Raw genomic sequence first — 15,559 nt, 5'->3', positions numbered from 1 at the left:
CAAAAAGAAAGGTCGGATGGGCAGGTTCCGGTTCCCCTTTTAATGCTGAGCTTTGAAAGGAAAGAGCGGGAACCAGTCGAGATGTGAGACAAACTACCTCTGTAACCGTTTTGCATACCAACAAATATTATGGCGTACCACTGAAGTGATCTACTTGATAAACAACAGCTGCTGCTTGAACTTTACAGCGTTTTTCTCACAGTATACCCTCAAGATCAGAATTACACAGGAACACACACAAATCACTATGATTTTTCGTAGTATTGTGGAAGTGACGTTCCATCTTCAGAGCCTGTATGTAAGTGTACAACGGTTTACAAGTATATTTTGTCTTTATGTGTTACAGGGCCATGAGAAGGTGGCAGAAAAAGAAGGCGAGAAGTTCTTGGAAGAGTTTACAAACGATGAGTTAACAGACGAAGACAAGCGGTTTGGAAAGGGTGGTGCCTACGATCCTCTATCAGCGGGCTTCACAGACAAGCGTTTCGGCATGGGTGGCGCCTACGATCCCCTTTCTGCTGGCTTCACAGACAAGCGGTTTGGAAAAGGTGGGGCTTATGATCCACTATCAGCAGGCTTCACAGACAAGAGGTTTGGTAAGGGTGGCGCCTACGATCCACTATCAGCAGGCTTCACAGACAAGCGGTTTGGAAAAGGTGGGGCTTATGATCCACTATCAGCAGGCTTCACAGACAAGAGGTTTGGTAAGGGTGGCGCCTACGATCCACTATCAGCAGGCTTCACAGACAAGCGGTTTGGAAAGGGTGGCGCCTACGATCCCCTTTCTGCCGGCTTCACGGACAAGCGTTTTGGCATGGGCGGCGCCTACGATCCTCTTTCTGCAGGCTTCACAGATAAGAGGTTTGGAAAGGGCGGTGCCTACGATCCTCTATCAGCGGGCTTCACAGATAAGAGGTTTGGAAAGGGCGGCGCCTACGATCCTCTATCAGCGGGCTTCACAGATAAGCGTTTCGGAATGGGTGGTGCCTATGACCCCCTTTCCGCAGGCTTCACTGACAAACGAAAGCGTTTCGGCATGGGCGGTGCCTATGACCCCCTTTCTGCAGGCTTCACAGACAAGCGATTTGGAAAGGGTGGCGCCTACGATCCTCTTTCAGCAGGCTTCACAGATAAGCGTTTCGGCATGGGCGGCGCCTACGATCCCCTTTCTGCAGGATTCACAGACAAGCGATTTGGAAAGGGTGGCGCCTACGATCCTCTTTCAGCAGGCTTCACAGATAAGCGTTTCGGCATGGGCGGCGCCTACGATCCCCTTTCTGCAGGCTTCACAGAGAAGAGGTTCGGAAAGGGCGGCGCCTACGATCCCCTTTCTGCAGGCTTCACAGACAAGCGTTTTGGAAAAGGTGGGGCTTATGATCCACTATCAGCAGGCTTCACAGACAAGCGGTTCGGTAAGGGTGGCGCCTACGATCCTCTCTCGGCAGGCTTCACAGACAAGCGCGGTTTCCTACACGGACCAGACGACCCGCTCAGCACTAGCTTTGTAGACGGAGACAAGCGTACTGGATTCTTTCGGGGCCCTTTCCGTCACCTCGTGGCAGCGAAAAGGGACCCAGAAAAGAAAGATAGCCGATAAGAAGACCCAGACAATACCAACTCCAAACATTGCTCGCTACACTTTGAAACTGTACAAGGATAAGTTGAAGCCATTGACTTTATGAACACTTCCATTGACGATTCTACAATGGTCCAAAAGTTCACCATTAGTTCGAGAGGGTCAATTGAGAACTGTTCTTAGATTTACAAAAGTACATTCTTAAACCCAATGCATCAAAGCCGTTTTGATGGTACAATACATATGTATACGACTTAATATTGTATGAGTTGTCTAAATTGTTCGAATCATTTTTGCTCTCCTGATGTTTACGTGTGGATTTACTTCGATTTACAATGCGAGGTAAATTTACACCCAAAGAAACCATTCCTTTTTGACCATTGGTTCGTCTTATACTAACAACTTTGTCATAGCTCTCGTACCTGGCACAGCACTTTGTAGGCGGCAGATGTGCACGCATGCTTCACCTGCATACTTCACCTGCATGTTTCTTTTGGTCGTACCATTGTGTGGTATTTCTTTGCAAATTCAAATCTGCATTCACCTGTCGACTGTTATGTAATAATACAGTCAACATTTGGTGGTATGCAGCATGACAATTCTTCTTTAAGCTAAGCTAAAACATCTTCAAGCGCATTAAGCTCAAACTTGGATGAAACACATTATAATTGGCAGTTGATTCAAGTGTTTAGTCATTTCTCACTGGAAATTATTATGCGATTGGGTCGAACAGCCCAAACCGTGAGTATTTGAATTGCAAACCAAGAAACCATTTAAACAATAAAGTGATCGTGAATGTTATACATTGTATTGCGATCAGATGACAGGCGTTGGACTTGGCACTGGTTAATCACAAATAACTAAGTATAAGTAGTGTATAGCAAATTAAATATTTTCTTTAATTTGAAAAATGACGCCTATCTTTGTAAATTAAATTAGAAAAGCGAAAGCCATGTGGTAACAGGTATGACATGACAAGTTTATCAGTTACATCAACTCTGGCGTATCGCCACCAATAGTTCTATCTATTTTCCTCTAAGAGCCAAACAGAAAATTATGAATAATAGTGTTTCCCCCGAAACACTACTGCTACCGCTGCGCGTCGCTCTGTGATACTGAGCCTTTTAAAACAGCAAAAACTATGATCACTGTTTAAACATTAAAGCAATGTTAATAAGGGATTACCACATGACATGTCATGTAGAAGTGTTGTGTTACCCTTAGAATGGTTTCAAATATTCAAGGTTTCATTTTTCTGACGAGCCGCAGTCAATTTCTGTGTGTATATGAGGTAGAGTAAACTTCTTAGTTGTAATTAATGTTTGAAGTGGCGATATGAAAAGGACGGATTTATTTTGAGTATTTCACAAGTAATAATGTATTTAAAAAAAATATTATCCGTTTATTAATTAATAGACGGTGATTTAAACCAAATGTTGTCTGATAGGATACGTTCTGTGAATAACAATATGCATGCATACTGTGCCAACTGTGTCAACCGTGCATGCCAGTATATTTCAGATTGCGAAACGCTATTCTTTATAAATGGAAACTTGTACAACCTTAATTAAAATAGTCTATAAATCAAATAGTTTACACAAATACCTTTGATATAATTATATCGACATAGTTTTGGGACATGGGGCTACATAATGAAAACAAATTCAGTAATAGTGTGATATGTAGATGTAAAAAAATAATAAAGATAGTATGTTAAATACCGTAAAACCAGATTAAAATGACATACTAATACTCTAACCAATCAGTTATTTGAGTATAATCGTTGCATAAACTGGTAAATTGAGTAAACCTGTACATTGAGCATGATTATAATGACAAGTCAAATAATTGTAAATAAATCAGAAACTACGGAACAGATTTAGTATGGGCTTGCATCGGATATATACCGCAGAGCGAGATTTCGTCTGATGATTGTAGGCACTAGATTTCATTTCATTTTGCTCGATCTGCTTGTTATACGCACTTTTATCAGAAAAGTTTGAACCTCTTGGTAAAAACTGATCCGACAGCCACCGCAACCACATCACTATTATTGGTATCTCGCTCACATTATGTCGCCTACATTCTTAGGTTTTAGGAGCAACGATTACGTGAGAAAGACCTGCGCGCTACCTCACTAGACCAATCCAGGCACGCTGTCACTTTTATCACGAAGGCCCCCTTCAATGGCGAAAGCATTGTGCTACCTACTGTACAGATAATCCGTCATGGGGCAGTTCCTTTGCACAATAGCTGGCGCACTGCTTTCGCCATTGAAGAGGCCTCATGTGTGTGATCACCTGCCGGCATTCCTTTTTACACTAAGTAAAGGAGAGTATTTTGAACTGCAGGTGCATGTAATGGTGAAATTTGGACTATGAAAAAAGGACCTATGGGTTGTATTGCGCATGATTATGTGAAGATAATTAGGACAGTGACAGGTGACTAGCGATGGTTATAGAGTCCATAAAAAGATACCAGATTTTATAGGAGTTTAAGTTTCATATGACACCGGTGTGTCTCATCCGCATCGAACATATTATACTGGGGCTTGCTTAAACAAGTACTTTGAAGAAAGCTGCATTCTTGTTATGGCCAAGTGCTTTATAATCAGAATATTATACACCAGGAAACTCGTCTGCGAAAACAAATTATATATCTCGATAGATATTTACCATAAAAGATGTAAAAGCGGAGCAATATTAACAGCATATTGTGTAATAATTTGTCTGAATTACTTAACATCACTTATTATCAACACAGATATAAAAATGTATCTTGAAACTTGCAAGATGTCATAACAGGCTGCATGTGTAAACAAGAATCAATAAACTTAACATGATTTATCAATGCATCAGAAATCAAACATCGACTCATGATGGAAGTTCCAAATATTTTGACGAAACCTGACAAAGATAGTAATACAGTATCTGATTTGTTCATCGTTTCTTAGGTTAGACAAGCTAACTCTCACACAAGTTGGCAAAGTTGTAACAAGACTGTAACAATACATGCATAACACCAGTGGCGCCTGAAAGCTTGTCAAAATACTGTTGTCATGATTGAATAAGGATGCCCTGTGTGTGTTTAAATGGCGCGATTTTATTTCGTCTTTGAGTTGAGATATCTACAGTGTATTGAAGCATTCCTTCACTGACCACTTCAAACTGTTAAAATTTGACAGAAGCTCTCCTCGCCAAAAAGGGCAATTCTTAAAGCACCACGTTTATAGGCAGCCAAAAGTAGAACAACCGGCTAAATAACATCAGAGACTGCAATATAAAGATCACTTGAAATTGACAAAAGAGGTCGTGTAGCTGACAGTGACCTGGCAGGGAGGAAGTTAACATCAAAAGCACTGAGGCCTAAACCATTTTTGTTCAAGAAGTAATATACACCAGGGAGATTCTCAGAGAGGTTCTTGAAGGGCGTCGCAATGTCAGTTCCAGACCGAGTTCAAACATTTTCATTTCCGGTCCTCCTGTGTTACACCTTGCCTTTATCAGGAGGTAGGATTTCACTGAACAGGCAAATATATACAATGTATCTCCGAAAAATAACTAGCTAGGAGTGAACTTGAGAGATTGAAAAACAACTTCTTTTCCTAGAGATACACTCCAGTGAGATGAGATGTTCAAAGACGCTGTGAGGCAACTTACCTTTTTTTACTCTCTCTTCTGCTCCGGGGGTATAATGGGTCGAGTGGGAAAGCTGGCGTCCTGGAACACAGATGGGCCATTTACGCACGTGCCAGCGACTCTTGAGAAGGTTAGAGAGACAGAGGTGATGCAAGATGGCTCGAAGACAAACTGCGGAGAGGATGAGGAGGAGATGGGTGAGGAGACAAGAAGATGGAGGCGAATGGGGAGGAGTGACGAGAATTAGCATGATTACTTACTTAGAGTAACAGAAGATCTGATAGGGCGAAACCATACCTGATCGAAACCACTGCAGCTTTTTATCAAGAGTTTAATGGCTACAAGGAATACTTTGTTTGGGGGGGGGGGGGTTGAACCTTCTTTCTTGTTGTAAATGAGTCTTCATACTGGCTGGACTACCCCAATAAACAAGATGCCAAAGTGACTGGCTAAAATCCAAAATTATTTTAGCCCCCAAAACTAGCTTCACCTTACTCTATCCCACTGACACACCACTCTATGCCTCCTTTAATTTGATAACACATTTGAGGTGTTTGTAGTCTTTAAAATTTCATAATTTTCCCACTTTTCAGCCTTGTCCACTTTTGCTTTGAATTGCCCTCGCGCATGTAGAATAACTATTTTACAAGAATGGAGGGTTGTTTTCTGACAATCAATTCCTCAGCTTTTGTAGTTTGGATTAGTGGTGGGACATAAATCCGGATTCTTTTCAAGATTTGGCTTGAATTCCACCATTTTGGTTCCGATTTTGGAAACTGGATATTTAAAAGCAACCTTCAAAAAATATTTGGTGAAGCAGGCTAAAAACAAACCTGGAATATCCCCCAGTTTGCTCCAGTCTCTAGATTGTAACTGCATTCACTTGCTAGTGGTCTTCTTGGTATATGAATTTCCTGCACATTTGACTTATCAAACAGTTCCCACCCATTCTTCATCGTTAGAGATTTTTAAATCAGTGGCCATTGAAGCGTACAAACTGTACCCGATCATTGAGAGGGCATTGCATGCAGTACCCTACTCGTCACTTTTTGTTGGCATGACTGCAAGCTGAATGGGAACTTCCGGTGAAATCGGATAACCATTATTCGGTTTAAAAAAACCAGTAGGACAACCAGATTTTAAAATATCCGATTTCTCCCACCACTAGTCCAGGGCGGATGGGGGGGGGGGGGGGGGGGGGGAGAGACACCATAGAGGGCCATGCTCCCCCCCCCCAAAAAAAATAAACGAACCCAAATTTGTTTAAGTGACGTCGCAATAAAGGCAGGCAATGAGTACACCACCATCTTTTCCTCAAAAAAAAATTGGTAAAAGTGGTCAGAAATTGCCTCAGATCGCACCGAAGAGCATCTAGAATAAAAAAAAAAATTTCTACCCTTTTTTGACCCACCATTCTAGTGGCAAGGGCGGATCCAGAACACAATTTTCTTTTTGAGGGGGGGGGGGCCAAAACAAATTTTGAACCCCCTAAAAAAAATTGTGTTCTGGATCCGCCCTTACCACTAGATTGGATAGCAAATTACATAATCTTAACAAAGTAACATCAACCACTGAATTCGGGGTCCTATTCAGGTAACATATAGGACTATTAAGTTCGAACTTTTGCACAGACTTTGCTAAGAACAGAAAATATTGGCTGAGCAAAATTGGGTAATGTGCCAAAACGTTATACATTGCAGTGCTCAGCTGTTTTTGCTTGCAACATAAGTTGTTAAGCAATATTTTTCAAAAAGCAGTATTATTATGACTGACATTCAGATTCTTGTCATTCAATTGGTGGAACTCTCATCACGTGACATTCGTTATTGCTCCCATTCACACCGGGGCTCAAAAAGTCCCATTCGCCCATGGGGAATGGAAAATACAGTTAAGATCATTCTTGTTCCATCAGGGGCGTAGCACGGTCATTTTTATTGGGGGGGGGGGTTAAATTTTTTGAAAAGGGCACTTGCACATCCGTTGTGAAATGTAGACACTTGGACACTTGGCCTCCGTAAAATCAAAAAGGGCGGGGGGGCCTAGGACCATCTGTCGATGGGGGCGCTGTTCAAAACCGACAATTATGCACAGAAAGGGCCAATGTATGGTGCTTTTCAGGGCGATACATGTGCAAAATTCTGAAAAAGGCACCCAAAACGGCAGATGCCACAAAAACGGGCACCACTTCTTTTCTGAAAAGGGCACTTGTTCAGAAAAAAAGGCCACTTCGTAAAAAAAAGGACACTCTTTACAAATTATTGGGGGGGGGGAGTTAAGCCCGTTGAAAAAAGGGCATTTGAATGGAAAATGGCAGTCTTTACAAAATATTGGGGGGGGGTAAACCCCCCTTACCCCCCCCCCCCTCCTTACCCCCCCCCCCCCCCCCCCTGCCAACCCCAACCCCCCCACTGGCTACGCCTTTGCCCATGATGCGGTATTGGCGTGCAAAATGCATGCTGGTGTGCGCGTTCAGCGTTACACGTAGCGCGTATTGTTCCAAAGAGCCAGCGCTAAAGAGTTGGGTTCAAACATTTTCGTGGAGAGAGAAATACATTTTCCACCAATTTTGTATTGAAATAAAAATTCAAATATATCAAATGACAAGGATTTCTATATGTCAGTAATTGTATAAAACAAATATTGAGAGCTTTAAATTGTGAAATGGGAGGAATATTATCGCTCGGTACAATCTGGACTTTTCCAGTTCACTCGGCTTCGCCTCGTGAAATGGAAAGATCCAGATTTTACCTTGCGATAATATGCCTCCCTTTTCACTCTGAGCCACTCAATATTTGTATAACATCAAATTTAATTGGGCCAAGGAGAAAGTCTATTTTCCAATCCTATTTTGGAAACTTAATGGTTCCCAAGTCTGGAGTAGGCTTACTGAATGTTAACAAAATGTTAACTGACAGAAATTGAAAATGTATGCAATTAACAGGGGCGGATCTAGCTTTCAGGAAATGATGGGTTGCTATAAAGGGTAGGGGTTGAGTCATTTTGAAATATATGATAATTTTTTTCTGCATTTTAAGGCAATTCAATAATACATTTGGGAACTTAAGTTCCATTTATTATTTCTGGCCCCATTTTACTAAAGGAATAAATGTGTGTTCGGAAGGTATTATAACACTCTGTTTAAGACCGGCGGGAGTCTGGATGGGTAATTATCACCCATCCAGACCCCAACCGGTCTTAAACAGAATGTTTAATACCGACCGAATACAAATTTATTCCCATTCATAAATACCTTTTCGGTCAAAAAAAAAATTGTTTCCATCCAAAAATCAAAACAAGTCAAAAACTAGACATTGCTAACATGCATTTCATGCTGTATCAAACACCCCTCTGACTATAATATGGAATGTCCCTCTACAATTCCTTACCTTATAAGGACATTGGCGTGCGCGTCGCGCGTACTGCGCGATGTCGCGCAAAACGCAGCTGGGCGTTTTTCAAAATTCGCACTTGTAGTGTGAATTTTGGAATTTGAAATACTGATCCACTGGTAGCATTGCGCTTGCCTACGTGAGGAATGTGAAGTTAAACCAATGAAACGTTGAAAGGCACCGAATTTCATGGGAGTCCAGATTTCATGAGGCACTGGAAAAGGGTTTAAGACCAGCCAGTGGCCATATCTTTATCATCCGTTTAAAACCTGCCACGTGAAGGGCTCTCGACCAATAGGAATGGGTAATCTGTCTTAGGTATTTATGAATAGTTTCTTATAGTCAGTGGCTGAACCCGGGGGAGGGGGGGGGGGGGTGCAACCCCCCAACTACATGTACCTCTCTAGATCCGCTATTGATTAACCTGCCAACTATTGTTGTTAATGAGTTAGCACACTGCCAGCTAGTACAATAAGCCAGTTCGGTATTTCAACTGCGCATGCACATAATGATATGGGTCATGGGTAAAATTTTGGATAATCGAACGGCTCATCGAAGGCGCATGAACGCGCAGGGAGACGGCGTACGACCCTTGCCTATTAATTACAAGCAGAATGGGCGTCCGCATTACATCACGTATCATTACGTCAGCCATTTTATCCCGAATGACCTTTGACCTGGACTACTTCATCGTGATACCGAAATGGCTCATTAATGGGCACAAATTCTAGGCTGCCTCTGTATATAGGCCCACTTGGCACTACACTGCCATCTATGGGGACAAACATGTACATAAGGGAATTTTGCATTTTGGGGCTTTGAAATAGACTGTTTTACAGCCTTATTTGAGGTCTGATACTTATTACTGACTATTTACTTGGTCACTCAAGGATAGTAGTTTTTGAGATAAAAAAAAAACCTTAAAGGCAAACTGATTAGGTTCGTTAGTATAATTTTCAAAGTTGCACAAAGAAATTGACTGGAGCGGGGTTTGAACCTGCGACCTCCAGACTACCGTTCCGGTGCTCTACCAACTGAGCTATCCAGACCTATCGGTTTGTTGGCGGTTCCCCAATTTGTCAATGTCTTTGATCATGGGGTGCTAGTCAGAGGTCATAAACCTGTTTCTAAGTTTATGGCTTCTGACTAGTGCCCCTTGAATCGACAAATTGGGGAACGGCCAACATAGGGCTGGATACCTCAGTTTAGAGCACCGGTGGTCGCAGGTTCAAACCCCGCTCCAGTCAACTCTTTGTTCAACTTAGAAAATTAAAAAGACCATCAAAATTTCCTTGGAAATTTCCTCAGAAAATTGATCTCCCGGAGCAACTTCATATTCTTGTGTTAGTTATCAGTTAAGGGTTCTTTTAAACCTTTATAAGGTGGTATAGTAGTCTCTGAGGCAAAAAAAAATGTCTCCCGTTTCTGGTGTGCGCACACGTCGCCGTAGCCATGCGCGTCGGCAAAATGAAAAAGGTTTTTTTTTTCAATGAAAGATGATGTCTCAAAATCACCAAACTCACTGGTTTGACTGGAATCCTGCTGCTGCACAAGTTTAACGTGTTTTTAGATGGGGTTACGATCGAGAATAAGCTTTATGTGGCCTCTCTGGACTCCCATATATTTGCACTAAGTTTAGTCGGGCACCATTTGCAATCATCAGCCGCCATTTGAAGAAAAAAACGGTAAAAAAAAAGCTGTGTCGCCGCACCACTTTTTGGGCAGGCTCCATACCAGAAACCGGAGACTTTTTTTTTTGGCCTAATGCAACACAAAGCAAAATTATGCAAATTTTCAATGTTTCCCAACTGGTGGCGGTGGACAAGTATATACTGTAGGCCTACAGCCTGGGTCACAATGGGGCTAGACACTAGTTCCATAAATGTGTCTCAAATATTGAACTTCCTCTGTATTTAGAGCCACACAGCAATGTGCGTTACATTTTGTCTGAGAAGGTGTGTTTCTTGAATTTGCAATCTAGACTGTTTTTCCACTAAATATAAGATTTGAAGGTTTGCATATAGTGAAGCAATAAGATAATGATTTACGATAACACCATGTGACAAATCTCTTTTATGAGTTTGTGAGGAACTCATAAAAGAGATTTGTCACATTGGTGCCACCGTAAATCTTTATCTTATTTCCACTTGATGTTCATTATTGAAGGTGCTTACATGTACCTAGTAAATAACCATGACAATTTGAATTTCGTCTACTTTTCTTGCAATTCTCAAGGGAAATTTGGATGGAGTTTGTCTGAAATACAATGTATCTGCAGGTAATTTTTTTAACCCACTTTTTTGGGACCAAAAAATTTATTCTGGATTTGTCCTGACTAGTCGCCACTTTTTATCCCGCGGTATTTCATTGGTCTATTCCAGCAACTCAACCATGCGAAGGTTTTTACTATTTCCCTGTGTCTTCGTACGCGCGCGTGACGCGCAAAAACCAGGGAGGTACTATCACACACTTGGGTTGCAGCCTTAGAATTGTTCCAGTACTGTGTTATCTTTTTACCAACGACGCAGGCTCTTTCGTGCATACCGTGGAGATCACCGGTGAGGACAGTTGTGCCAGTCTATTATGGCAATGCGACCGGTGGTATTCGCTTTGCGATTTTTACCGAGGAAGAACTGCGTGAAATTTTGGACAAAACAATTATGTAATAATAAATCCAGTGTTTTGTGTGAAAGTGAATGTTAACTTTCTATTCTGTTTGTCTCCTTAAATAAAAAAAAAAAAGTTTTAGTTTAAAAAATACTGCAAGATCAAAAACGTGGTGAAATAGACCAATGAAATACAGCAGCTGCCTGATAAATATTTATGAGGTATAATAAAACAAATACAACACGTATTTTCGGGGAAATAGTGAAAACTATCATCCAACACCTCGGGGTCAATAGTTTTCACTATTTCTCCACAAACCATGTTGTATTTGTATACTACAAACTAGGGGGGCCCACTACCATAAAAAACGGTAGCGACTGGTCTGGGTTTATGGTCTGCCATGTAAGTAGCTTCCATTGTTAATATCAAGTGAACAAATTCAGGCCACTCCATTTTAATTGGTAACTTCCCTCTCGTCACATTTATGAGTCTATCAGTCACCAGTAATCTTGTCAGTCTAGAGTTACATGAGCGGATCCAAATAAAAGAGATGGTTAAGGGATAATCCCCCCTCCCCCCAAAATATATTGAATGGACAAATAATTCCAAATTTCCTTCAGTTTCGCTGGGATATATCACCCGATATTGCTCTGATTTATTGCTTCTGGACTTGTGCCATTTTATTAATTGACTGCAATGCTTCATAGATTATCCCCGTCTGAAAATCTTCCATGGCATCACCGCAGCAACCACTGCCAACCCCTTGCTTGGATCTGCCACTTATGAGTTTCTCATCACAAACTGATGTTTGGGCTTACCTTAAATCTCGCATGTTGAGGATGGCTCGAGCCGTGAATTGGAGAGACAAAGTCAGGAATGAGGAGCTCTATGGCAACCTGCCAAGGATCTCTACAACTGTCAGACTTAGGCGTCTGCGGTTGGCTGGTCACTGCATTCGGCATCCAGAGACAGCTGCCAGCCAACTCATCTTATGGGAACCCACTCATGGAGTAGCCTCTCGAGGTGGGCAGACGCTAACCTACGTAGACCAGCTGCGTCTTGATACTGGGCTAGCCTCCGCAGCCGAGATCAGGACGGCCATGGGAGACTGTGATGTGTGGCGTGCCTTTGTTGCAGTCCGACGAGAGTCGACTTGATGATTAAATCACAGGCAGTTATGGGCCCTGTTCCTATAAGAGAACAAAAATCCACTTTCCGGTTACTGGACTCACACAAATAATTAGCAAGATTTAAAACCAACAAACAAGTGGATTTAAAGTGACAAGTTTTTAAAATTTGAGAAGAATCCTTTTGATTCACATGGCATCAACTGAAAAATACAAGCCTGTCTATTTGTGTGGTCCCTATCTGTTTTGCGTTGGGGCCAAAGCAGTGTTTTTTTGTAATTTTTTTTTAGTCCCATGATTTGACCTTGGTGATATGAATGTGACCTATTTTCGAGTAATATAATAGGGGGGTAAGTGGCGCCACCAACGTCAAAATAGGCCCCCCCCCCCCCAAAAAAAAAAAAAAAAAGGTTTTTTCTGCTGCCAAAAATTGTTCAGCAAAATTTTTTCAAAAAATTTAACTTCTACAAAATTTGACAAAAATTGTGAGCCCCCCCTCAAAGTCAAATCCTGGGTGCGCCACTGGGCCAAAGGTCATCTAAGGACCTCTAATGACCCCTAGACTACCTCTGACGTCACTGCTTAACATGTACCACACCTCAACTCAAGACTTCCAAAACAATAATTCTAAGCAGCATTCTATGAAACATGATTTTTCACATTTGTTCCGTTACAGCCTCAATTGACCCCGGGATAACATTTGACACTACATTTGAATCTCAACACAACACATCAGCATCCCAAAACCCATACCAGCAACATTTACCATGTCATAATGGGATTGGGAGAAGTCTGCCTTAGGTTGAAAAGGTCATTGTTGAATGATAAAAAAAGCACCCTCGACTCTAATTTGATCGAAACTAAAGAGGGGCCCGTAACTACACGACCCCCCAATTTAGGACCGGTAAAAATGTCCCCAAAATTCTTTTATTTTAGGCGAACCTAAATCACATTTTCTTATGAAAGTGTATATTTTAGCCGGTTTCTTTCAGTAAACGTTATTAAGCCGGTTGGGTTGTACAGCACCCTCGTTGACGCCTACAGTTTACAAAGTATTACCACCATCATCTGTGCAACACCTGCGGCTGTGTGGGTAGCGGGTGTATCTCATGAGTGAGAGATATCCCTGGTTCAACTCCCGGCTAGTCCCATAAATGCGACTGAAATAACTGGACTACCTCCGCATTACAGTCACACAATTTACGGTCTGTGCATGGATAGGTCCATTGCTAGGGGAGCCAAAAATCAATTTAAGATCGAAATTATTTTGTCACTTGAAAATCACCCCAGCTATAGTATGACTGCTAAATAGCTAGAGTTCCATACCTTCAGAGGTCTAGTTATCCAAAAATCATGGTATTCGGCAACGAATTCCGACGGTTTTGAAAATTAAGCATATTGCGTCTCTGATGTTTACCAGACTGTTTCCTGGCCCCCCTATAAATAGTTACAAGGCCAATGGGGTCAGGGAACCAGACTGGAACTTTAATCATCCACCGAGCGTGCGTCAACTTTGGCAAAGTGCACCGCGGCTGTTGCCAGTCATTCAAAATCTTTGGAGCTCTCTGCAGCGCCCTCTTGTGTGCGCTCTTCACCCATGGCCGTGTAGTGCATCCGGCTTCTTCAGGGTTTTTAGCTATTTAGCAGTCATACTATAGCTGGGGTGATTTTCAAGTGACAAAATAATTTCGATCTTAAATTGATTTTAGGCTTCCCTAGCAACTTGAATTGACTCCAACTTTTAATTACAGAGTATCACATTTTCTTTTTCTGATTCTTGGCTCTGGAGGTGTTTTTTTTTAAAGGCTAATAAAGTTAAAAATTGTAAAATGGTCTGATTTCCATCTCATGAATATGAAGTCACTAAGACAATGTTGGTGAGGAACCAAACTAAGAGTTGTCACGGTAAACATTTCTAAGTCCCCATAACCAGTCACTGCGCATGCTCGATGCCTACCAGCAAAATATTGGGAAACAATTTTGCAACCTGATGCAACTTTTTTCTTCATATGTCATCTCAATGAAGGTCATTCAAATATTGCAAAAATGATGATAAGACATGAATCTGGGACCGAGAAACTTTTCCAATTTTGTTAGGAAATACTTAAAAAATGTTCGGAAAGAATATTGCAACCTGACGCTGCTTTTTTCTTCACATATCATCTCAATGAAGGTCATTCATTGCAAAAATGATATGACATGAATCTGGGACTGAGAAACTTTTCCAACTTTGTTAGGAAATACTTTAAAAAAATTCTAAACTCTCCATAGACTTTATACACAATTGCAGAAGTGGCGTCAGGTTGCAACATTTGTTTTTCAAATATCATTTACTAGTCAATTTAAGAAAGCTGGCGCCGGCTAAATATCCACCGCCTTTTCTTAATATTATAAGTTATATTTAGTAGGCCCTAAAAAGATTAGTGCTCAAAATTAGAAATAAAAGTCATAAGAAAGCTGATATAAGGTTTCAGAAATCATTTTGGGTTGATAAAAACACTTTAACTAAAGCAAAACAGGGTAGCATAATTGCCAAATTACTCACGTGACAGACGTGCAAATCTTGTCACAAATTCTCCCGTCTTCGGTCCGTACCAAGAGTCACTGGTTCTAAATTGGTCCACTCGTTTCGCTACTTTTCATCCATTTTCAAAGTTTTTCTCTCAAACTGTCTTATCTCAGCATCAAGATAATATGGTTGAGATCCAAAATACGGCAAAACCCGCACATTTTATACCCGAAAATAACGAAATACGGTCACAAAATGACGGACTTCTGTGAGCAGACGAACCGTGTTCAGAAATAGTCGGGTGCCCATAGTGGAAATAGTAAGTAAGTCGCTGCTTAGCGTTTAGGTGCTAGACAATTTCCCAAAAAGTTTCTTCTTGGCAACTTTCGATGACGTCACGATTTCCAAAATTTGGAGGGATTTTCAAACAACCAAAAAAACACACGGGTTGATAGCAACTGGTATAGAAAGAAAAAATACAGTCCGTTTGGATTCTGAATTCAAAACGCTCTGTAATTCTTCCTGTACTGAATAATGACCCTACAAATTCCATTTTAGAATGGTAGGCTTCCTCATTCAGCACCACAAACGTTCTTAGCATAGAAATATTTTCAATACAATTAATTAATATGCTGAATATTATAATTTTGCTGCTTTTTGTGCGTGTGGTAATTTTTACAAAACGATTGTCAATAATGAGGTTTGAGGAAGTA

At 41.3% G+C, this 15,559-nt stretch overlaps 1 protein-coding gene across 1 annotated transcript in view; it reads left to right on the top strand.

Annotated features, from left to right (window-relative positions):
- The window catches only part of LOC119732283 (suprabasin-like), a 34,537-nt gene extending 30,237 nt beyond the window's left edge, over nt 1-4,300 (top strand). Inside the window, exon 2 of the mRNA XM_038205741.1 lies at nt 347-4,300. Coding sequence (XP_038061669.1) covers nt 347-1,597 — 1,251 coding nt within the window. The 3' untranslated portion in view covers nt 1,598-4,300. The remainder of the gene's footprint in view (nt 1-346) is intronic.
- Nucleotides 4,301-15,559: the final 11,259 nt, after the last annotated feature.

Source organism: Patiria miniata, unplaced genomic scaffold, assembly GCF_015706575.1.
Source record: "Patiria miniata isolate m_02_andy unplaced genomic scaffold, ASM1570657v1 HiC_scaffold_24, whole genome shotgun sequence".
In the NCBI taxonomy this organism is placed as follows: Eukaryota; Metazoa; Echinodermata; class Asteroidea; order Valvatida; family Asterinidae; genus Patiria; species Patiria miniata.
This window is presented reverse-complemented; position numbering and strand designations above follow the sequence as displayed.